The sequence below is a fragment of the Elgaria multicarinata genome, chromosome 1 (genome assembly GCF_023053635.1).
Source record: "Elgaria multicarinata webbii isolate HBS135686 ecotype San Diego chromosome 1, rElgMul1.1.pri, whole genome shotgun sequence".
Taxonomy (NCBI): Eukaryota; Metazoa; Chordata; class Lepidosauria; order Squamata; family Anguidae; genus Elgaria; species Elgaria multicarinata.
This window is the reverse complement of record NC_086171.1, coordinates 210,502,344-210,525,582: the sequence shown is the minus strand read 5'-3', so window position 1 is coordinate 210,525,582 and position 23,239 is coordinate 210,502,344. Positions and strand designations below refer to the sequence as shown.

At 45.7% G+C, this 23,239-nt stretch overlaps 2 protein-coding genes across 5 annotated transcripts in view; both read left to right on the top strand.

Moving 5' to 3' along the window:
- The window catches only part of PCMTD2 (protein-L-isoaspartate (D-aspartate) O-methyltransferase domain containing 2), a 29,033-nt gene extending 20,680 nt beyond the window's left edge, over positions 1-8,353 (top strand). For 3 of the 4 annotated variants that reach the window (XM_063147145.1, XM_063147162.1, XM_063147136.1), the window contains exon 6: positions 913-2,808. In XM_063147145.1, the coding sequence (XP_063003215.1) occupies positions 913-1,292 (380 nt within the window). In that variant the 3' untranslated portion in view covers positions 1,293-2,808. Of the gene's footprint in view, positions 1-912; positions 2,809-7,985 lie in introns of those variants that run through there. The other variant, XM_063147153.1, reaches the window with a different exon arrangement.
- Positions 8,354-18,746: 10,393 nt separating this feature from the next.
- LOC134413101 (peroxidasin homolog) overlaps positions 18,747-23,239 on the top strand; it is a 79,841-nt gene continuing 75,348 nt past the window's right edge. The window contains exon 1 of the mRNA XM_063147205.1: positions 18,747-18,913. Coding sequence (XP_063003275.1) covers positions 18,750-18,913 — 164 coding nt within the window. The 5' untranslated portion in view covers positions 18,747-18,749. The remainder of the gene's footprint in view (positions 18,914-23,239) is intronic.

Here is a 23,239-nt window from a genome sequence, read left to right as displayed (position 1 = left end):
ATGCCTAGACTCAATGATGGGCTGGATGAGGGCCAATAAGCCGAGGCTGAATCCTGGCAAGACAGAGGCCCTGTGGGCAAGTGGTTCGTAGGTCCAGGGAATAGGCTTATTGCTTCTTCTGGATGGTTTTGCACTTCTTCTAAAAAATCAGGTCTGTAGTCTGGAGGTACATTCGCTAGAGGCCCAAGGGGCTACAGCAGCTGGGAGTGCCTTCAACTGGTACGGCAGCTATGGCCTCTCCTGTACACGGATAGCTTGGCCACAGTGGTATAGGCACTACTAACATCCAGACTGGATGACTGCAACACATTCTATCTGGAGTTGCCCGTAAGGTTGGTCCAGAAGCTGCAGCAAGTGCAGATGTAGCGGCTCAACTGTTGTCAGGATCTGCCCCTTTTCAATGTGTATCTCTTTTGCTGAGGAAATGGCACCAGCTGCCTCTTTGCTTCTGGGCCAGGATTAAGTTTTTGTCGTTAGTATATGCAGCCCTAAGCAATTTTGGGACAGGATATTTAGGAGAGCGACTTTTCCCTTACCAGCATGCCCGGTCACTGAGGTCATGTGATGAGGCACTTCTGGTGACTCTGTGTGGACTTGTGGTCTGTTTGGAGTCCACTCAGAGTAGAATCTCTGTGGAACTCCCTGCTTCTTGATGTCAAGGGGGCACCTACATTGTTTTGGTTTTGGCACCTGCTGAATCTATTTTTATTTAAACAAGCCTTCCCTGATTGATCAGTCATGGTTTTACGTAATATCACCTGATTTTAAATATTTTAATTCTGTATTGTGCTTCTTTTCTCTCTCTCTCTTTATTGTTCACTGCTCGGAAATTGGTCAGTTATAGAACAGTACAATAAATACCGTCAATAAATAAATTAACATGCTGTACTTCGTTCGAATTCATCCTTTCAGCTCCCGTGATGGTCCGCAGCCTTCAAGACCTTGCCCGCATCGCCATCCGTGGCACCATTAAAAAGCTGATACACCAGGAAACAGCCGGCAGGAATGGAAATGGCCTCAGGAACCCACCGAGGTTTAAGCGGAGGCGTGTCCGGCGCAGGCGCATGGAAACCATTGTCTTCTTGGACAAAGAGGTCTTTGCCAGTCGGATCTCAAACCCCTCTGACGATAATAATTGTGAGGAGTTGGAGGAGGAGGGCAGGGAAGAGGTGGAAAAAGCCGTCCCGGAACTGAAGCCTGAGCCTCCTATAAACATCCTGAGAGAGAAGGTCTTGAGCCTTCCTCTGCCTGACCCTCTGAAATATTACCTGCTTTATTACAGAGAGAAATAAGGTGGTTTTTGTCAGCATAAAGCAGAGAGGTAGGCAGGACATTAAAACACTCAGTAGGGCTTGACAAATGTATGCCACTTGCTTGCCTGTTAATGTCACCACGCATGGTGGTAAGCTGGCCGGGGGGGGACGTGGCTGCCGTGTACTTAAAATGTGATAGCATTTTTCAGATTCCTTCCCTTGGTTTGTGTGCTCCAGTTTTGTCCTACAGCTGAACTTCCTTGGTGGGGAGGGGGGAGGGGGGCAGGCTGGCAGCAACAACATCAGCTGCTTACTGAAATGAGGATTTCATTCAGTAGAAAAGAAAAAGGGGGGAACCACAACGTTGCCGAGACATCTGTGGATTTCTCAGCTGTGTTTTTTTTTGCCAAGTAGCTGTTTCAGAAATTATTTTGGGCACCTCCCAGATGAGTGGCTTTACCCTAAAAAAGGAAAGCAGTAAGATAGTAGGTTCTGACCCAGTCAACCTGGTCTCTTAAAAAAAGAAATCCCACCAAAAAAGCACAATATTGGCAAAGGGTGTTGAATTGGGATTTGTGGCATATGTTGAATGCCCAATTAAGCTGCTTTTTTATCAGCAGGGACTCAGTGTAGGAAAACGCTTTCGTTACAAGGGAGAGTAACACTCCCCAGGGAATGAGAGTGGTCTCCAAAAAGATTCATCAGGAGAATTCCCGTTTGATACATAAGTGGGGAAGACGCTGTGTGAGCTTCAAACAGAAACAGCCAAAATGCACTGCTTTCTACGGCAGACGTCTTTTTCTCCCGCTGGTTTCGACTTGATCACCTGCGAACTTTGCTTAGTTGATCCACTTTGTGGTTACATTCCCTGAAAGAGTATTAGGTGATTAGGAAGAAAAGTAAAGGGAGAGGAAATGCAGATACCGTTCCTCCTTCTTCGTGGTCTCTGTGCTTCACACACACATGGGCTCTGCGCCTGCGTAGAGCAACTTCAGGAAAAACTTCTATGGCTAGAGGCGTTCTAGGTGGAAGCCCCTCCCCCACCGTCAATGGCACATATTCTAACGGCTCCCGCCTTCCTTCAACCGCCATCGTGGTAGCATCATGAGGGAAACTTCTTGTTATTATTGAGAGTTTTGAGGCGTTCTTAAAGTTTTCATTCTTGCTTGTTCTATTTATTTATTTGTTGTATTTCTATCTTTAAATTTTGCGTTTTTTGTTTGTTTCGCGATCTTTGATCACCCGTTGGGGCATATGGCCCTCCGGGCGCTGTTTAGAAAATGCTCCGGTTGTGGCAGCAAATGGCCACCATCTGATGGCCACAGGTTATGTTTACTTTGCCCAGGAGACGGGCACGTAGTTCAGTCATGTTCATACTGTCAGGCATTTTCAAGGCAAACGAGACATCACTCCAACAGATTAAAGGCCATTTTGTGACATAAGGTAGGGTGACCATATGACCGGTTTTGCCTGGACAAGTCCGGAAAACGGGAGGCAAAACCGGGTCCAGGGGGGAAATCCCCTATTTGAGAGGGAAATCCGGAAAAAAACCAGACGAAAGGGGCTGGGAAGGCCCATTCTGGCGCTTCTTGGAATTAGCCTTCCCAGCGTCACCCCATTTGGGCCTCTGCTGCATGGTTGCTATAGCGATGACACAGCAGAGGCCCGGATGAGGGCGGCGTGGCGCTGGGAAGGCCCGTTCCAGTGCTTGTGGGAATGGGGCTTCTGAGCCCTGCCCCCATCTGGGCCTCTGCTGTGTTGTCGTTTTAGCGATGATCCAGCAGAGGCCCGGATGAGGGCGGCGCGGCGCTGGGAAGGTCCGTTCCGGCGCTTGCCAAAATGGAGCTTTCTAGCCCCGCCCTGATCCGGGCCTCTGCTGCGTCGTCGCTGTAGCGATGACCCGCACCGTGGGCGGGGCTGGAAATGCTGCGTTCCTGCACTTCCGGGAATGCAGCCTCCGTGCCTTGGCTGGTGCAAAAGGGTGGGCGTGCGTTACTGCGTTAGCGCGCCGAAGACAAAATGCCAGCTGCCTGCCTGGGAGGCGGTAGCGATTGCGACGAAACAAGAACATCAACATATGGCAAAGGTGTGAGGGGCGAGGCGGGAGAGCGGCTGCAAGGTGCCAGCGCTGGGGCTCTTCAGCTGGCAACACACCTTAGGCCGAGCGTGCCCTTCTCAGTGGCTGCTGCTTTGATTTGCATTGGAGTAGGACTCTAAATTAGCCTGACATTTCTGGGAGGAGATTAAAAAGAGAGAGAGAGAGCTGGGCGGTGGGAGGGAGAAATGGGGAGGTTAGGGAGGGAAGATTAGGAAGCCAGAGCAAAGTGTGAAGGAACCCCTTTCTTTGGGATAGGCTTTGGGTGTGCATATTTTTGAATTCTGGCTAGAAAATCCATTTAGCCCTGATGTCTGGCTCCACGGAGGACAGGATTGATGTGGAGGATCATAGAACTTTAAAAGTGAATGACAGTTCAGAGTGGCAGCAACACACAGCAGTGAAATGTGCTTCTTTGTGGCTGCTCCTGAGAAAAGGCAGAAGAGATGGAGAGAAGCAAAGATCCTTTAGGAAAGTCCCTCGGGTTGCACCGATTTGGGAAGGAAGGAAGGAAGGGAGTAAAGAAAGAAAGAAAGAAAGAAAGAAAGCCATAGTGAAAGTTTGCCTGGAGTTTGTTTTGTAGCTTTGCTACTTCTGTAAGACAAATGAAAGGAAGGACTTCTTCACACAGTGCAGAGTTAAATTATGAAGTTCACTACCACAAGGTGTGGTGATGGTCACTGATTTTGGAGGGCTTTAAAAGGAGGTTGGATAAATTCCTGGAGGCAAAGGCTATCCAACCCCCTTTTTTTCAAGCAGATATCATGCAGTAACCAGCAAGCAGTTCTTTCGGTAAACATGTTTTTAAGGTATCTTGTGTTACCTTATAAACAAAGCTGCAGCACAATTATAAGTATGTCTACTCAGAAGTAAGCCCCACTGAGATCAATGGGACATACTCTGAGGTAAATGTGCATAGGATTCTGCCTGAAAAAGAAGGGAGGGTGAGAAAAGACAGGAGATACATTGTAGGAATAGAATAGCAAGATAACTCGGTGTGGGTGTGTGGGTGTAACCATATTTAAGGACAATAATTAGTACAGTAATTATTAGTGCTCCTAAAATTAGAGAGAGCCTCTGCAGTCATGCATAACTACATTTCAGTCCCAATCAAATAGTGGCCAGTCACAAGAGTGAACCAGCCAGGTTTTCCCTAGGAAAACTCTTACCAGGTACCAAATTTTTCTTTTTAAATTTGAACAATTTTTTTTATCCTTTCCTATAACAAAATGGTGCTTACTCCTTCGTAAGTGTATTCCACAGCAGAAGGAAGTCCTATTTGATTCCTGTATTTATGCTAGTTAACTTCATCATGTGACATGGTGAGTTAAAGGCACAATCCTTTGGATGTTTAGAGAGAGAAAAGTCCTGCAACTTCTAGAATCCCCTGACCAGCATGGCTGGCTGGGGTATGCTGAGAATTGCAGGACTTCTTTTTTTCTAAACATGCATAGGGTTGCACCTGATGTGAGTTTAAAATGTGAAACTCTGCACATCTATGGAAACATTTTAAAAAAAATCAATTAACAGGGTTGTTGTTATTCCTCTAACAGAAATGTAGCGGCTGTGCAATGTGGAAGTGAAATGATGCATTTTAAGAGATAATGGGGGCTGTAAGACCATTACACCCAGCATCCAAAATTGCTTAACAATACTGTTCTAAGCTGGTGCCTGACTGGGCAGAGAGAGCTGCCCATCAGCCAAACACTTCATTTTGCAAGTGTAGACAGTGAGGCTGCTTGCAAGGGGTGAGCAGATACCCTAGCTGCTGACAAGTTCAGTGGAGTGCCAGAGGCCTTCCTCGCCTGTTGCTTCTTCCAAGCTGGCCCAGGCTTTGCTGCCCAAAAGGGGCGTGAGCAGGAATGCCTGGACTAGGGGACAAGGGAATATGTGAGTGCATAGTGTCGCTTGGCTTGTTTGAGTGTTTCTGGATCTCCTAGGCTCTGAAAGCATTTTTCTGGAGTGCACCTACTGGTTTCATGATCCATGAGGCCTGGCTCTGGTGGGGGCACAGTCTTCCTTGACAGAAAGGGGCTTGCACTTGCTAGAGAAAGGTGAACAGATGTGAAGAAGCGAAGTGTCTTGTGGCACCTTGAAGTCTGGCCAGTGTGTTCACCTTGTTTGTGACTGACAACTTGCTTCACAATTGCAGAAACCTCCGCAGACTAACAACATCCCCTCCCCTCTGTCAGTGATCCTGTTTTGTGTTTGTAATTATGGTTATGTTAACACTTTGGGATTGCAGGACCTATTGCAGTCAATGGGACTTCTGAGTGAACGTGTATTCTATCACAGTGAAGATTTATCACGAACAGCAATAAAATTCTCGGTCCTGTAAGCACCTTCATTTAAGGCTGCAATCCTATATTCATTTATCTAGGAGCAAGCTTTATTGAAATCAATGGGAGTTATTTCTGAGGGTTTTTTGTGCAGTTATGTAGAACAAGTTTGTCTTAATTGTGTGCTGTAAAATCAGATTTGTGACAAAGGCCATGTTGGGGTGCACATGCCCCCTTGGGGGCTGGACATGTTGGTGGGCACGCCCTCTTGGGGCTGGACATGTTGGTGGGCACGCCCCCTTGGGGGCTGGACATGATGGTGGGCACGCCCCCATAGGGAGCGGCCATGTTGTCCTCCTTTTTGGTTTCCAAAATATGGCCACCCTACATAAGGCTCTGGAGGCAGTCGGTGATAAAGAGCCCATAATGGCATCAAATGTGGTGGTTGCAAAAACGGCGGTGACTGTTTCCGAAATGGGGTTAGGCGGAGAAAGTTCACCTCCACAGACTAATGATCCCCCAGAGTTACCGCTTACACCGGGACGCACATTGTTGTTAAAGGTGGTGAAGAGAATTTCAAAAAAGGCTAAGAAGTCAAAGTCCGCGGGGACTAAAAAAATGAGCCTAAAAAGAAAAAGACAAGAGAGTCAAAAGTGCCAGAAGCATCTGGTGAGGCCAGCCGATCACAGTCGAAATCGGCGGAGTTGGAAAGATCGGGACCGATAGCTATCGATGCCGAGCCCGTAGGTTCACGGTATCAACGCCAACAGGTGTTTGGAGATCAACACCGAGAGCAACCGAGACTGGTGTCGATACCGCCGGTACGTTCACTCCCATGTTATTTAGAAGAAGTTAGGCATAGAGGGGAAGTAGAAGGAGAGTAGCGTAATACGGCACAGCAACTGATACCGGTAGAGTTGATGCCGAAGTAGACATCGACTGTGCCTAACCAGGGAGAAGGTTTAGTTCAGTCATTAGAGCTGGGAGTACAGGTTCAACCAGCAGTACTGATTGAGTCTCCTCTTTTGGAGGGATATCCCTCAGACTCTACTTTGTTGTCTTATCAGCCATCGATTGCGTCCCCGGAGGCGGTGGTGGCATCGAATGAATCAGCCTCTCCTTCGGAGGACTTGGGACAGTTGAATGATCAAGTTCTCTGCATGGCACAATCACTGGGGCTATCAACACAGCAATCAGCTCCTTTTGTGCAGGATCCAGTGTTTGATGCAGTCACAAATGAGTCGTATCACCCAGTGGCGATTCCAATTTTGCCAGCACTTTTAGCAGTCATAAAACAGTTGTAGAAAAGTCCATTTTCAATGCCACCGACATCCTAAAGGTCAGAGGGACTATATAGGGTGCAGCAGGAGGAAGCGGAATTCCTCTTCCAACACCCGGCCGCAAACTCAGTAGTAGTTGAGGCAGAGTTAGGAAAATTTAGAAGGCAGCATGCGTCCCCAGTGGATAAGGAGGGACGTCGTTTGGACCTTTTTGGAAGAAGATTGTATTCATCGGCGTCATTGGGTTAAAAAAGTAGCGAACTATCAGGCAGCGATGTCAGGGTATCGACTCCTGTTGTGGGAGAAGATGGGGAAATTGTTTGAACATCTCCCAGAGGATAAGAGACAGATGGCTAAGGTCTTCCATATGGAAGCGCTTATCTTTCAGGGCAGCAAATTCATACGAGTAGACATCAGGTTGACTGTGACTCAAAAGTTCTTGCTTTTGGTGTCCCCTCTTTGGTGTCAGAGGTTATACTTCTGTGATACTGGAGAGGGATTCCTGAAGCACTGAGATTGTTATGGCGGTCTCAGAGGACTGAAAGGAAGGCAGGAGCCGTTAGAATATGTGCCGTTGACGGTGGGGGCATGGATCCCGCCTAGAACACCTCTAGCTGTAGAAGTTTTTCCCGAAGTTGCTCTACTCAGGCGCAGAGCTCATGTGTGTGTGAATGCACAGATGACCACTCGAAGAACCACAATTACAGGTAAGCAACCTGTCCTTTCTGAGGGTCCATTGCATGAGTGCTGAAGCAGATATGTAACGTGGACAGTTGTGAACATTTTTCTAGAACAAGTCCCTAGTTTTCTGGGAAGGTGGTTTTGTGTTCTCAGAGTGTGTCCAGAAACTGGAACCAATTAAATAAATTTTTCAATGGCTGGGACCTCTAGTGCAGCAAAAGGGCTGAAAGGCTCTTTGTGTAGTTTTTTCCTAGGTGAAAAATATAATTGCAGCCAAAAGCATCTTAGTTTGATTTTTTCCCCTTTTTAACCAAGTATACAGATACACTTCAATTTGATAGTGCACTATGCTGTGTTACATTGTTTTGATTTAACTTTAAATCTTTTGTCTCATCAGCACTGTCTTCGTAAGTTACAAAGAGAGAAATTGGGATTGTCCTATGTAGGAGGTGATCGTCTCTCACGTTTATGTGTTTAAATTCATAATTAAGGATGCAAGAATCTTTCAAATCCAGGCCTGTAGTCTACAAGAGGTGTACCCAGGCTGTACACAAAACATCTTCTTGAAGCTGGATAAACTCTTGCTTTTGTGGTCCATCTAGGGCCAGCTGCAGTCCAGGTGTTACATTTACAATGTTCTGTTTTCTCTTATGGCATCTGAGGCTTTAAGGCAAGAATAGCTAAACCTTTATAGAACTTGGATCCTCATTCTGTACCTGTGAGTTCAAAATGTATCTTCCCTCTGAAGTAAAAAATGAAACTTAACACACAGCTGTCTGTTAAAATCCTTATGTACCTTATATACCCTGTGAACGATGCTTTAAACGGTTAAACTTTCTGAATCTACATGAAGCTGCCTTATATTGAGTCAGATGATTGATCCATTTAGCCCAGTATTTTCTTCTTTGGCTGGAAGGACTCTCCAAAGTCTTGTGTGGCATGTGTCTTTCCAGCGGCAACCCAGTTTTCATCATCAACGGAACGACTGACCTACCAAATTGTCCTTGACTAAAGGTTTAATCTGCAGCAAACCTCTTTGAGGTACCCACAAAATCCGCCCTAAAAGGAGGCACTCTTTCCACTCACTGTGTCTTTGACTTCTCTCCACCCACCCACCCACCCCCATAGCATTATCAAAGGCACTGTGAAGGTTTTTCCTTCATCAACTTGTCCTGTTTTTTTAAAAAAATATTTAGGGCTCTTTTTTAAAATGCATAGAAAAATAGTGTCTTGTAGGGCTTTTGCCTTGTTTTGGTTGAAAGATACATTTACAAGCAATTGTGATCTATCTAGCTGTATTATCAAAACACAAAGGTAGCGTGTGTCAGTGTGTGTGCACGCGCGCACACATGCGCACAGCATAACTCTGAAATAACGTAGGCTGTAGCATTGTAACAGAAGAGGAATTGTCAGTGTGGTATTCCTACACACCAGCATTTACACACTGTTTAATCTGATCAGTGGATGTTCATAGTAAACTAACTTGTAGCCGCTGCCGTTATTTTTTGTAAAATATGTAAACCCCTTTTTTTCTCCCCCGTAAATTTTCTCCCATTTGTAGTTTCACATATCTGCGTTTTAAGCCTCATGTTCTTACTTCATAGTTTTAGATGGGATTTCAAAGTTGTACCCATGGAGAAGGAAACATTATTCTGTAGGTTTTACTTTAGTATGGTATCTAAAGATGTAAATAGGTGTAGACATGAAAATCAGAAGGGGGAAAAACATACTTTCTGAGGCACGGAGAAATGTCGGAAGCAGGTGATTTAAATACAAATTTTATCAAAATAAATGTCTGTGTCAATAAATATGGTCCCATTTTAAGTCTGCTTCAATATTGCTTGTGTTTGATGTTGAGAATTCCTCACAGCTGGACTGCTACTTGTAGGGAACCTTGAAAAGGATACCCAGTGGGGACAGAAGCCACTACTGTTGTCCTAGGTTAGGGGAGGGTGATAATAATGTGTGAGGCTGGAGGGTGCATATTGAAAATGAGGGAAGAAGAGAGCCAGTGTGGTGTAGTGGCTAAAGTGTTGGACTAGTAGTCAGGAGATCCGGGTTCTAGTCCCCGCACGGCCATGGAAGCTCACTGGGCGACTTTGGGCCAGTCACAGAGTTTCAGCCTAATTTATCTCACAGGATTGTTGTTGTGTGAATAAAATGGAGAGGAGGAGCATTATCTATGCCACCTGGACAAAAGGTGGGATATAAATGCAATAATAAACAAATTAAAATGTGTGATGCACACTCTTCCACGCCCCCCAATGTGCTCCTGAGTTTGAAGGCAGGACTCCTCTTTAGGGGGTAGGGCATGATTTCTTTTCCATGGTACCAGGCATGATTAATTCCTTATTGCAGTGGTTTTTTTAAAAACAACAACAACAACAAAAACCTCCCTCAACCTAGCAAGGAGTGCAAGCAAGCTTCCATCACATTAATCTGGCTTGTACATCACCATTGCAACACCTGGGTTGTTTAAACCAGGAATTGGGGGCGGGAGGGCAAATGGAGCATGTGGGACATGCAGTTTTTGTTCCTGCTTTGGGCTGAGAGTCTGCGACTGGCCCAAAGTCACCCAGCAGGTTTCCATGGCCGAGTGGGGACTAGAACCCGGATCTCCTGACTCCCAGTCCAACACTCTAACCACTACACCACACTGGCTCTTACACCAGCCTTTGGTGAAAACGTTGGTCTGATCCGGCAGGGCTTTTTTCACCACTCTCCCATGTCCTTGCTGATACACTCAAAGAACTCTGAAAGGTTAATGAGGCAAAATTTTATTTTCCTAGAAGCCCTGTTGATTCTTCATACCAGCCTTCCATGAGCAATGATTTTACAATGCTGTCTCCTATATGAATTTTAAAGTGGAACTGTCAAAGCAGAAGCTATGCTATGTGGGGTTTTTTCCTTCTAAATCTGGAATGTGCCTTTTAGAGGTAGCTTTGTAGCTATTTAAATGACCATATAGTACTTCTCGTGGTAATGGCAGCCTAGGGCACGACATCATACATATCTCAGTCTTCAGTAGATGCTTCAGTCTTGCTAGAAAATTACTAGACAGCTGCAAGGCCCCTTTTTGCCACTAGGGGTTGATCTTTTCCCAACTATGATAGGAATCCTCAGAGGAGAATAATTTCCAGCCAAGTTTGTCCTTGGTTTTTGAATTAAGGCCAAAGGAAACAAACAGCAGATTGTTTGAGGTTTGGAACATGGAACTATGAGCTATAAGGTCCTCGGTGTCAGGCTAGAAAGCAAAATTGTTCTTACCACTATATATGTGGCTTTCCTTTTAAACAGTGCCAGGTGATCAATGTAATTAATCGGTCCTCTACAAAAAGAGGTCCTACTTCCTTCATCTTTAGCATTGACATCGCTGAAGCCTGCGTTTTCGGCATCCCCTTTCCAGTACAGGGGAAAAGGCGGGATATAAAAATAATAAATCTTTTGTTTTTGGATGCAGAAGTTGAGGGGGCAGGATTGCAGTTTGAGATTGATAAACAAATGGTCAAAGAACACCTAATTTCCTTGAATGAGTTCAAATCTCCAGGGCCCGATGAACTGCATCCAAGAGTAATGAAGGAGCTAGCGGAAGAACTCTCAGAACCTTTGTCTATTATCTTTGCAAAATCATGGAAGACGGGTGAGGTGCCGGATGACTGGAGGAGGGCTAACGTTGTCCCTATCTTCAAAAAGGGCAAAAAGGAGGAACCTGGGAACTACAGACCAGTCAGTCTGACATCCATCCCTGGGAAAATTCTGGAGCAGATTATAAAGAAGTCAATCTGTAAACACCTTGAAACCAATGCAGTGATTACTAGAAGCCAACATGGATTTGTCAGGAACAAATCCTGTCAGACTAATTTGATCTCATTTTTTGATAGGATAACCTCCCTTGTGGACTGTGGGAATGCTGTGGACGTCATATATCTTGACTTCAGCAAAGCTTTTGACAAAGTACCACATGACATTCTGATTAACAAACTAGCTAAAAGTGGGCTAGATGGAACAACTATTAGGTGGATTCATAGTTGGCTACAGAATCGGACTCAAAGACTGCTTATCAATGGAACCTTCTCAAACTGGGGAGAGGCAACGAGTGGGGTGCCGCAGGGCTCAGTCCTGGGCCCAGTGCTCTTCAACATTTTTATTAATGATTTGGACGAGGAGGTGCAGGGAACGCTGATCAAATTTGCAGATGACACAAAATTGGGTGGGATAGCTAATACCCTGGAAGACAGAAACAAACTTCAAAGTGATCTTGATAGGCTGGAGTGCTGGGCTGAAAACAACAGAATGAAATTTAATAGGGATAAATGCCAAGTTCTACATTTAGGGAATAGAAACCAAATGCACAGTTACAAGATGGGGGACACTTGGCTCAGCAATACTACAAACGAGAAAGATCTTGGAATTGTTGTAGATCACAAGCTGAATATGAGCCAACAGTGCGATATGGCTGCAAGAAAGGCAAATGCTATTTTGGGCTGCATTAATAGAAGTATAGCTTCCAAATCACGTGAGGTACTGGTTCCTCTCTATTCGGCCCTGGTTAGGCCTCATCTAGAGTATTGCGTCCAGTTCTGGGCTCCACAATTCAAGAAGGATGCAGACAAGCTGGAGCATGTTCAGAAGAGGGCAACCAGGATGATCAGAGGTCTAGAAACAAAGCCCTATGAAGAGAGACTGAAAGAACTGGGCATGTTTAGCCTGGAGAAGAGAAGATTGAGGGGAGACATGATAGCACTCTTCAAATACTTAAAAGGTTGTCACACAGAGGAGGGCCAGGATCTCTTCTTGATCCTCCCAGAGTGCAGGACACGGAATAACGGGCTCAAGTTAAAGGAAGCCAGATTCCGGCTGGACATCAGGAAAAACTTCCTGTTAGAGCAGTGCAACAATGGAATCAGCTACCTAGGGAGGTTGTGGGCTCTCCCACACTAGAGGCATTCAAGAGACAGCTGGACAACCATCTGTCAGGGATGCTTTAGGGTGGATTCCTGCATTGAGCAGGGGGTTGGACTCGATGGCCTTGTAGGCCCCTTCCAACTCTGCTATTCTATGATTCTATGATGCCGTGGCGGTGCTAGTTATAGGTCAGTGGTGTGGAGAAGATAGACAGGGCTTTCCTGGTAGATCCCTGGGTGATCTGAAGGAATAGCCTAACCGTCATGGCAAGCATTTCCAACTTCCAGTTGTTTAGCAAAAGCAGCAAGGAAATGATTCCACTCCCCCCCACTCCCCGAGTCATACTCTGAAATGAAGAACACTTGGGGTAACAAGGAGTGGGTTTTTGTGTGGAAGGACTGAGGTCCATTCACTTCTGGTACCCTGGGCTCAAAATTCTTTAATTCTATGTGTATATGTCGTTTTCATCTGACTTCATTTGGTGGATTTTAGGTTTCAAGTGGGGGGCGGGGGAAACCAAGTAGATTACACAAGCCAGAACTCTGCTCAGCCCTGGCATAGGTTCATCTCTGCCTATGATACACAGAAATGTCACAAGTAGGAGGCATTGATAAGCTTTCTGATTCAACCTCTTACTCATCAGTATGAATATCTGTCCACAGATCAACCCATGCACAAACTGTTAACATACACAAAGCAGGTGCAGCATGAGATCAGCTCTTGGAGCAATAGCTCCATATATCTCATGCGAGCAAGCCAGCCACCCACTACAAAGGAAAATAAATGGCCCCTAGTATTTTATTTCCCCCCAAACCACCCTGGGGAATGATTCCTTCCTTAATCCCCTATGGTGCACTGAGTCAATCCCTGAACATGAGCAAACCTTAGCTGCTGAGTCATCCATGGAAATGTTATTGACCTCCACATCGTTTTGCCTCCAGCTATGAGAGTTCCTTATGCTCTTGGTGGGGGTGGGGGAACCTTTCCTGACCTCAGTGGATCACAACAGATCTTCTGTGACTACTTTGGCTTTTAACTCCTTAGTCCCCAACTGAAGCGATTCCTACGTCTTGTAACTTCATTTATTTGCAGAACACGCAAAGATTGGTCTGCTTTATACCGTGGATCTGGGAATACTAAATTAATTATCCAGACATCTGTTGGGGGCTTAAACAGTTTGTCTAGATCAGTTGCAAACTAGCGGGGGGTAGGGGGGGGCTTGTATGGCCAATGAGATCACTGGGTGCTCAAAATGAGCTTATAGACCTTCGGCAGTCCTGGGCTATTTCAGCCCGTTGGAAACATTTTGCAGTCCAGACATTTGACCTGCAACTATAAAATGGGTGTAAAAAAAAATGACTATGCTCTAAATCCTGACCCAGTTAATTGCGAAGTTAGAACTGTCTTGTTACCCTAACTTCTCCACCCCTGTGTGTGTGTGTGTGTGTGTGTGTGTGTGTGTGTGTGTGTTCCTGCTACATGGTCCAACTCTTGTCATAAACCCAGTGAGGTTTTTTGCTCCAACAACTATAGTTAATTAAAGTTAGTTAATGCTCAGAGGCCGGCCAAGTGTGAATAATCCCCAAAACTCATGACGGCTGCTCCATTTGGCACTGGTTGGTCCTTAGCTGGAGTAATTTGCCTGCTCTGGGTCACAGCATTCTAAGAGCAAGGAGGGGGAATAGAGAGGGCATGGAAAATTTGAGAAAGCAGGGGTAAAATGACCATTGTGGACATCAAGATGTTTAAGAAACAATAAGCAATTTCTAATAAGCTGTGAACAGGGCCGGCACCACTGTGTGTTAAAGAGGCAAGTGCCTCAGGCAGCCAAAGGTGTGGGGACAGTGGTGGCAGTCCCTTGGCCCGTCTCCCTGACCACCACTACCACCACCAATCTCCTCCTGGATAGGGTCACGCTGCACAAGTAGTTCCTCATAGGCAAATGCAGCAACAAGGGTGTGAAGGCGAAGAGTGCATAAACGCTTAGGATATACTGTACCTTTTAGCAAGTACTTCCTTCTGACCCTGCCTTAGTTCCTTCAGTTGCTGAGGCCCCTGTCTTCAGCCCTGTGGGAGGAAGAGGCAGGTAGCATAGTGGTGCGGATTATGTTCGTCCCGTCTACTGATCCAAAAGAAAACGTTCCACTAAAGCCAATTCTGTACAGGTTCAGGGGTCTTGTGCATCTTGACAGTGGGTGGCAGCGGGGGAAAGGCATCTCAGGTAGCAAAGTGTCTTGGGCCAGCCGTGTCTGCAAGGATGCATGAAAGGAACATTTTCCTAGGGCCAATGAAGGACGTTCACTTCATCCCACAAGCTGCGCCTGGATGTTTTGGGGTTGCCTCCTGTGGTTTTCTAGGACTGAGTTCGGACGACACACTAATCAACGGGGGTGGGATAGGGGTGTAATAGGAACAAAATGGAAAACAACTGTTGATTAGCGTGTCGTCCGAACTCAGCTTAGGAGTGACTGGAGGCAAAGCTAACCCAGATCCTTTGCAAGCTGTTTCAGGACATGGGGATCTGCTCTACACCAGGATAGACCGTTTGCCCAACTAGCCCATTACTGTCTGCTTTGACTGGCAACGGTTCAACAGAGTTTAAGCCAGAGAAAGATCTAACCATTGCCTGCTGGCGCTACCTGATCCTTTTATCTACGGATGGTGGGGATTGCAGTGGGGACTTTGTGCATGCACAGAATGTACTCGTACCACGGAGTTACATTCCCTCCCCAGGTGCTGCATGACAGCAGATGCCTTTTTACTAATTACCTCTGCAAGTGCATGTGGCCAGCAGTAGCCAAGGTTTTATTTTAAAACACAGGGGCCGTGGTAAGGCCCAGGGTTTGGAGCCAGGATGGGGGTCAGATCGGTCTTAGGTGGAACAACATCTGGAGTTTTCCTAACCTAGGGTGACCATATGGAAAGGAGGACAGGGCTCCTTTTTTTTAACAGTTGTACAGAAAAGGGAATTTCAGCAGGTGTCATCGGCATGCAGCCCCTGACGAAATTCCCTCTTCATCACAACAGTTAAGACTGCAGGTGCCCTGCCCCCTTTTGTATCTGGTCACTCTAGTATAGCTCCTGCAGGTTTCACTGTTGTGATGAAGAGGGAATTTCACCAGGTTCCCCATATATACAAATGACACCTGCTGAACTTCCTTTTCCTGTACAACTGTTGAAGATACAGGAGCCCTGTGCTCCTTTCCATAGGTTCACCCTACTTAACCCAACACTGCTTCTATGACAGAATGCTCTTTTAGTGGTTGTGTGAGTCTATTCCTGGTGGCTGCTTGGTCAGGAAGTGTGGCCAATCTCATCTTGCTCTACCTGTAATACAAATGCCCCAATGGAAAGAGCATCCTTTGGCTGGAGACCACAGTTTGCTTTTTTCAGAGAGTTGGAGGAGCTGGTTCGACATTTAGATTCTTACCTGTGTAATGCCACACATTGGCGTGTGGACAACAGGTTCAAAGGGCTCAGTTGAACACCCTAATCCACTGCCTCCGCCTTGTTGCAGTAGCAGGCCCGGTGCTAGCTGTAGGAAAGAGGGTCAAATTCAGCTGCTCCCCACCCCGCTCCTCTTCCGGAAGGCTTTTTTCACCAGTGCAGCCGCTGCCCCCACCCCAGTTCGCTCGCTCTTTCACTCACTCACTCACCTGCTCCCTGCTCCCAGCTGCTCTGCCTGACCTCTCGCGACAGTTGCTGGACAAGGTGGGAGCAGCAGCCACACTGGGGCCAGGAAGCAGCACGTGGTGGAGCCGAGGAGGGGACTGTTTCTGGAAGGAGGAAGATTGCCCGGAGCTGCGGATTGGGACCCTCCCCCCTTCGGAGCTGCTGCCCTCCTCTTGTCATCAGCCCTGCGGGTACTGTAATGTTTGGGAGAAAGAGAGAGAGAGAGAGAAGCTGTCTGTTTACGTGCCTTCTCTCCTCATCGCTGACCCACCGCCCACCCCAGTCTGGACTCCAGCAAGAGAAAAGAAAGGGGGAAGGGGGGAGAACCGCAATGCCCCCCCCCAGGAGCTCCTGGCTAAGGAGGATTCATTCAGCAGCACCTTTTTCAGAATGCTTGCTAAAACAATTCTTATCTGCCCTTGCTTATTTTAGGGTGTCCAACCCCCTTTTTTCAAGCCATTCTTTTCGTAAACATGGTATGTGTGTATCTTGTGTCACTTTAAAACAGAGCTGCAGCACAATCCTATGTACGTCTACTCAGAAGTAAGCCCCACTGAGATCAATCAAACTTACTCTGAGGTAAATGTGCCTAGGATGCAGCTTGAAAATAAAGAGAGGATGAAAAAAAGACAGGAGAAAAAGAATTGTAGAAATAGAATAGCAAGGTAACTGTGGGATATTGAACCATATTTAAAGACAATAAGTACAGTAAAATTAGTGCTTGTCTACTTCAGTCCCAATCAAATAATTACAACAGTGCAGTACAGATTACTTGTTAATTTAAAAAATACAGTTTACTTCAGTTTTCGTTTATTTTGTTTGTTTGATGAATGAAAAAAAAGTCCTTTATTACTGTATATTCAATCAATGTTTACCTTAAAAAAATAAATCCCTGGCCGAACCACCTAATGAAATGTGCTGCGCACGCCTGTGATACCACAGCTCACTCTGCGGTAAAGAGAGTTGATGTGTTTTCATGGCATTTCAAAAGTCTGCCAGACCTGATGGCCTAGGAATATAAAACGCAGCCCTATAATGAGTCAGACCATTGGTCCACCCAGCCCAGTATAGTTGATACTGACTTGCAATAGCTCTCCAGGGTTTCAGGCAGGAGTTTTTCCAGCCCTACCTGGAGATGCCGGGGATTGAACCTGAGATCTTCTGCATGCAAAGCAGGGGGTTCTACCACTGAGCTACGGCCCTTCCAGACTAGAGATGACTGGCTGCATTCAGACAATACTTTAGTCCATGGTGGGTTAACAGTTGGTTGTTTTGCAGGTACTCCTCACAAAACAGCCTGGTTCGGATGGCATATTAAGCAACAGAAGGGGTAAGAGGCAACTGAAGGAAGGAAAGGAAAGGAACCTCTCGTGCAAGCACTGAGTCATTACTGACTCTTGGAGGGACACCAGCTTTCGCTGACGTTTTCTTGGCAGGCCTTATAGAGGGCTGGTTTGCCGTTGCCTTCCCCGGCCGTTATTACCTTTCCCCCAGCTAACTGGGTACTCATATTACCGACCTCGGGAGGATGGAAGGCTGAGTCGACCTGAGCCGGCTGCCTGAAACCAGCTTCCGCTAGGATCGAACTCAGGCCGTGGGGAGAGTTTCGGCTGCAGAAACTGCTGCTTTACCGCTCTGCGCCACACGAGGCTCTAAGAGGCAACTGACCATTGGTTATTTTTCCGCTATTCCCCACAGGACATTCCCCCCACCCACCCCGGTCACGCGGCTGAAAGTCCCAGCGTCCTTCTGGGCTGCTTGTGCTCCCTCAGTCCTCCCAGCCTTATCCCATCATGCACTGGAAGTTCTGCCGGCTGTACAGAAACAACCGGGGTGCTTTTGGCCACTCGTGCCACAGAGAACTCTATGACCTTCTGGAATAGTGCACTCGATGGGGGAGATTACACAACGGAGCCCACCACACAACGTTTTCATCAATGGGTCTCCGGATAAGCAATGGAGCAGACCGTTGTTTTTCCAAGAAAATAATGTACAGTCAGTTGCGTCTGTTGTGTCCCACACACACACACCACAATAATCAACACAACGGACGGCTGCCTCTCCCCTTCCCCCATTGATTATCATGTCGTCCGAACCACACCAACATGTCCCTACACAACTGTGGAGTGGTTGGGGCTGGCGTTGAGTGGACTAAGGGGCCACCAAGCTTTGGTGGTGTCACTATGAGTACTCTGAAAAACAATCTCTGGGTCTGCAAGCTTCCTCTGGAAAGCGGACTTTGCCATTATTTTGAGTTTTCAGGACCCCCCGCCCCCTGCCTTGACACCAAGGGGGAAAGTGAGGAATTCTTGCTCATCAGGCAGAGAGCCAAGGACAGAATTAACTAAAAAAATCTGTGGATAGCTGAGCCCAACCAGGGTCGCAGTTTGATTCTCGGATGTTGTATGTGCGTGGTGAGCCGGGAGGGTGGGAGTTGGCCCTGTCAAACTTAATTGGAAACACATGTCTCTGTGCCCCACCTCCTCCTCCTCCTCCTCCTCCCTGGCCCTCAAGGCTGGGAAATGTTTTTTGTCTGCTTCTTTGCAGCTCAGAATCTGAGGAACTTAACCTTCCAGCAAACATCATGCCGGGCAAAATTGCAGATCTTCCAAGCATCTGCCTTTTACTGCTCTTACCTGCCTCAGCCATGTCCTGCCCCAGTCGCTGCTTGTGTTTCAGGACTACAGTAAGATGCATGCATTTGATGCTGGAAACCGTCCCTGAAGTCCCACCGCAGACTAACATCTTGTAAGTAGCAGTCTTATCTGGGGTTGTCTCCTCATCTTACGTTACCTGATCAAAGTGTGTGCAGCTCAAGTAGTGGGTGCCTCGAAAGCTGGCCTGGGAATCCAGAAGGCCTGGGTTCAAATTCCGCCTCTGCCACAGACTCACCGTGTGGCCTTGTGCAAATTACTGTCTCTTGGCTTCAGTTCTTTGGCTGTTGTTTTTACGGTTTTGATGGCTTTAAGTTTTGTATACTTTTTAAGTGTTTACTGTTTTTAACTTTTGTAAACCGCCCAGAGAGCTTCCGCTATGGGGCAGTAAATAAACGTAATAAATAAATAACAGCAATCTACCTTGCAGAGTTGTTGTGGCGTTCTAAGTTCAGAACGTTTTGAAAATTGGGAATGCCACATTATTATGGTCTCCATATATACGTGTGTGTGTGTGTGTGTGTGTGTGTAGTGCACACAGGTTTTGCATTGTATGCCACCTTGGGTTGGTGTTGCTGCTGCTGTTGCAAAAAAAGCAGTTTGTAAATCCTGGAAATAGGTAAATGGATTTTTTTTAAAAAATATAGAACCAATCCGACACATGGTACTTGAGCAGCAGAAGAAAAAGGACTTACACTGGCAAGGAACTTGCAGTTTGCCATTTGATATGAGGAGCGCACTGAGAGGAAGGAGAGAAGCCAGCAAAATAAAGGAAGAATGCGTACAAATGCAGTCACTCATACTGAGATTTCATTATGCTTGGGATATGGAGGTATTTAATGGAAAGTGATGGGAAACTGAGGTTTTGAAAGTCAGTTATTAAATAGTATCAGGCCTTCTGGACTCAGTGTGAATCCGTATGTGACTTGGAATGAGAAATATTTGTCAAATTTCTTCGGTGCATTTGTTTCCTCCTAAGAATTTATGTACGGCGATGTGCCCGCCACAGCCCCGCACTCGTCAGCTGGGCAGGCGGGGTGGTAGACTTACCTTAAGACAAAGTGAGCTGCCCGTTGGGAGCTTCCCCCGTCTCATTTTCTGTGTTTTCTGCTGTGTATGCATGTGTGTTCATAAAAGCTAGATGTTTTCCCTAGAAATAACGCAGCACAGTTGATGGTAGCCTGTCCATTTGAATGCTCTTGCGGAGAACTTCCTGGTGGATTGAGCCCATCATTTTGATCTCTTGTTGAGTCCAATGTTATCAAGGAAATCTTTTTCCTTCTCCAGGCAATGGGAGTCTCTGCAGTGTTTGTGTACAGTATAGAACTCTTTTGCACTTCCAAATACAAATATATGTGCTTACTAAACTTCAGTTTGCACTTTACGTTCCAATTTCCTTAATCTTTGAACTGCAGCCTAGGGTGGAAGTTGAGTGCATGAAACAAAGCTCTTCATTGAAAACTGTCAATAGAAATATATCGGCTTCGGGAACTAGATTTACAGAATTCCTAAATATCCACTGGCTTGGGTGTGATTTCACTCCGTAGAGGAGCCGACGAGACGTCCAGCCAGAGTGGAAAAAAATGGTTTGTGCCTATTTTTAATGGACAAACTGACAAAAACAAGAAAGGAAGGAAGTTCCATTAGCAGGCTGAGACGGAGTTGTAAAGGCAGGGGATGAAAGCAGGGAAAGAAGCAAATTTCTAGCGCCAGCCAACCTCCAACAGAATGAAAATAGGTACACTTGTTTTCAGTTAAATGAACAAAGTGTCCATAGTATAGTAGGGAGGAAGCCAACGGCAGGAGCTATTTCTATGGTGTCTGGCAGCTGGTCTTGCCAAACCGTTTTCTGAAACATTAGCTGTAAAATGCACGTTTCAACCTACCAAGCGTTCTTCCACATGTGCACGGTGTAAATGTTACTATGGTGTTTAAGTCCCATGCATCATCTCTGCCCTTGGATTTTCAGAAGTTCCGAATTTACTATACACACTAGCAAAGCCGTGGGCTCCAGTTCCCTCGTTCTTCCCAGGCACAAGGAAGAACATTTGGGCCAGCCAAAATAGGCCAGGTTGGAGAAGATGCCCCAGTGGGGACTACGAGATAGATGGTTTCAATAGCGCTAGCACATGGACACCCCACTGGAACCGTCCCAGAGTATTATCGTATTCTCTTGTGGTACCCTGAAATCCAAATTGGATGAAGAGAAGTATATACATGTTTTTAAAAAAACTGAATAAACAAACAAATAGGGCATAGTCTCAGCTTAGAGAGAACAACCGTGTGAGGGAACTCTTAGAATATTCCCAAGAATCCTTATTTATTTATTTATTACATTTTTATACCGCCCAATAGCCGAAGCTGTCTGGGCAGTTCACAAAAATTAAAACCATAATAAAACAACCAACAGGTTAAAAACATAAATACAAATCTAAAATGCGCCACCAGAATAAAACCACGCAGCAAAAAATTGATATAAGATTAAAATACAGAGTTGGAACAGTAAAATTTAAATTTAAGTTAAAATTAAGTGTTAAAATACTGAGAGAATAAAAAGGTCTTCAGCTGGCGACGAAAGGAGTACAGTGTAGGCGCCAGGTGGACCTCTTTGGGGAGCTCATTTCACAACCCTCCTCCTAGTAGCCACCTGCCTCACTTCCTTTGGCAGGGGCTCATGGAGAAGGGCCCCTGTGGATGATCTTAAGGTCCGGGCAGGTACGTATGGGAGGAGGCGTTCCTTCAAATAACCTTGCCCCAAACCGTTTAGGGCTTTGAATGTCAATACCAGCACTTTGAATTGGGCCCGGACCTGGACTGGCAGCCAATGAAGTTGTAAAAGGACTGGCGTAATGTAATCTCGCCGGCCAGTCCCTGTTAGTAAACGGAATGCCCTGTTTTGTACCAGCTGAAGCTTCCAGACCGTTTTCAAAGGCAGCCCCACGTATAACGCATTGCAGTAATCCAAATGAGAGGTGATCAGAGCATGGATAACTGTAGCTAGGCTAGGGTGACCAACTGTCAGGATTTCCCCGGATTTGTCCTGGTTTTTGTTCTTTCCATAGTGTTAGGGGGGATTTTCTATAATTTTCAATCATGTCCTGGAATGACACACCTTCCCCTTTAAAGCTGCCATTAGCATGGCAGGAGGGAATGACATGCTTTCTTGAGGCACATCATTCCCCCACCCCGAGCTCCAATTGAGGTCTTAAAGGGGAAAGTGGGTCATTCGTGGACATTATAGAAAAGGCCCCAATTGGAGTGGATGGTGGTGGTGCAGAATGAAATCCTTTCCCCTCCTCCACTCCAATCGGGTTCTTTAAGGTGGCGGGGGAATAACGTACTTTTTGCAGGACTCAGAAAGCTGCTTCCCCACACACACACACTAGGTGTCCTCTTTTTTGGTTTCCCAAATATGGTCACCCTAAGCTAGGCTATCTTTGTCCTTTGTGTCATGCAGCCATTCTGTGGTTGATGCTTTCTGGTAGGGTGACCATATTTTGGAAACCAAAAAGGAGGACAACATGGTCGCCCCCAAGGGGGCGTGTCCAGTACCAAGGGGGCATGCCCACCCGAACATAGCCTTGGCCACATGTCTGATTTTACAGCACACATTTAAGACAAATCTGTTCTACATAACATCTTAATGTTAAAATCACTGAAATAAAGAACAAGTGAGAGATTCAATGTATCTGAAATTAACTTCACTCACTCCTACTTTTGTAGGTTTTGCTGTACTTTGAAGCTTTTGCTGTACTCTGTGTGTTACATTCTCCCCTTCCCTCAAATATCTTTTCTGACTGTATCTTCACTCATTGCAAGCTGCTGTTGTTGTTAACAGGGTTTGCTACTGCCCCCAGATCTGTTTCAAATTTGGTACGGCTAAAGCTCTACCTAAAAGCTTTCATGGTGCCAACTTTCAGCTCTTTATCTTTAAAAATGACAGTTTTAAAAATAATAATTTTAAAACCTCATTTTTTAAAAAATTCCTAAAAAATCAATGGATGAACAGATCTGTTTCACATTTGGTGTGGCTAAAGCTCTACCTAAATCCTATCATGGTACAAAGTTTCATCTCTTTATCTTTAAAAATGATGATTTTAAAAATAATAATTTTAAAACAATTTTTTAAAAAATCCTAAAAAATCAATGGATGAACGGATCTGTTTCAAATTTCATGTGGCTAAAGCTCTACTTAAATCCTATCATGATACAAAGTTTCATCTCTTTAACTTTAAAAATGACGATTTTAAAAATAATAATTTTAAAACCTCAATTTTTAAAAAATTCATAAAGGATCAGTGGATGATCAGTGGATGAACGGATCTGTTTCAAATTTGGTGTGGCTAAAGCTCTACCTAAATCCTTTCGTGATGCAAAGTTTCATCTCTTTATCTTTAAAAATTATGATTTAAAAAATAAT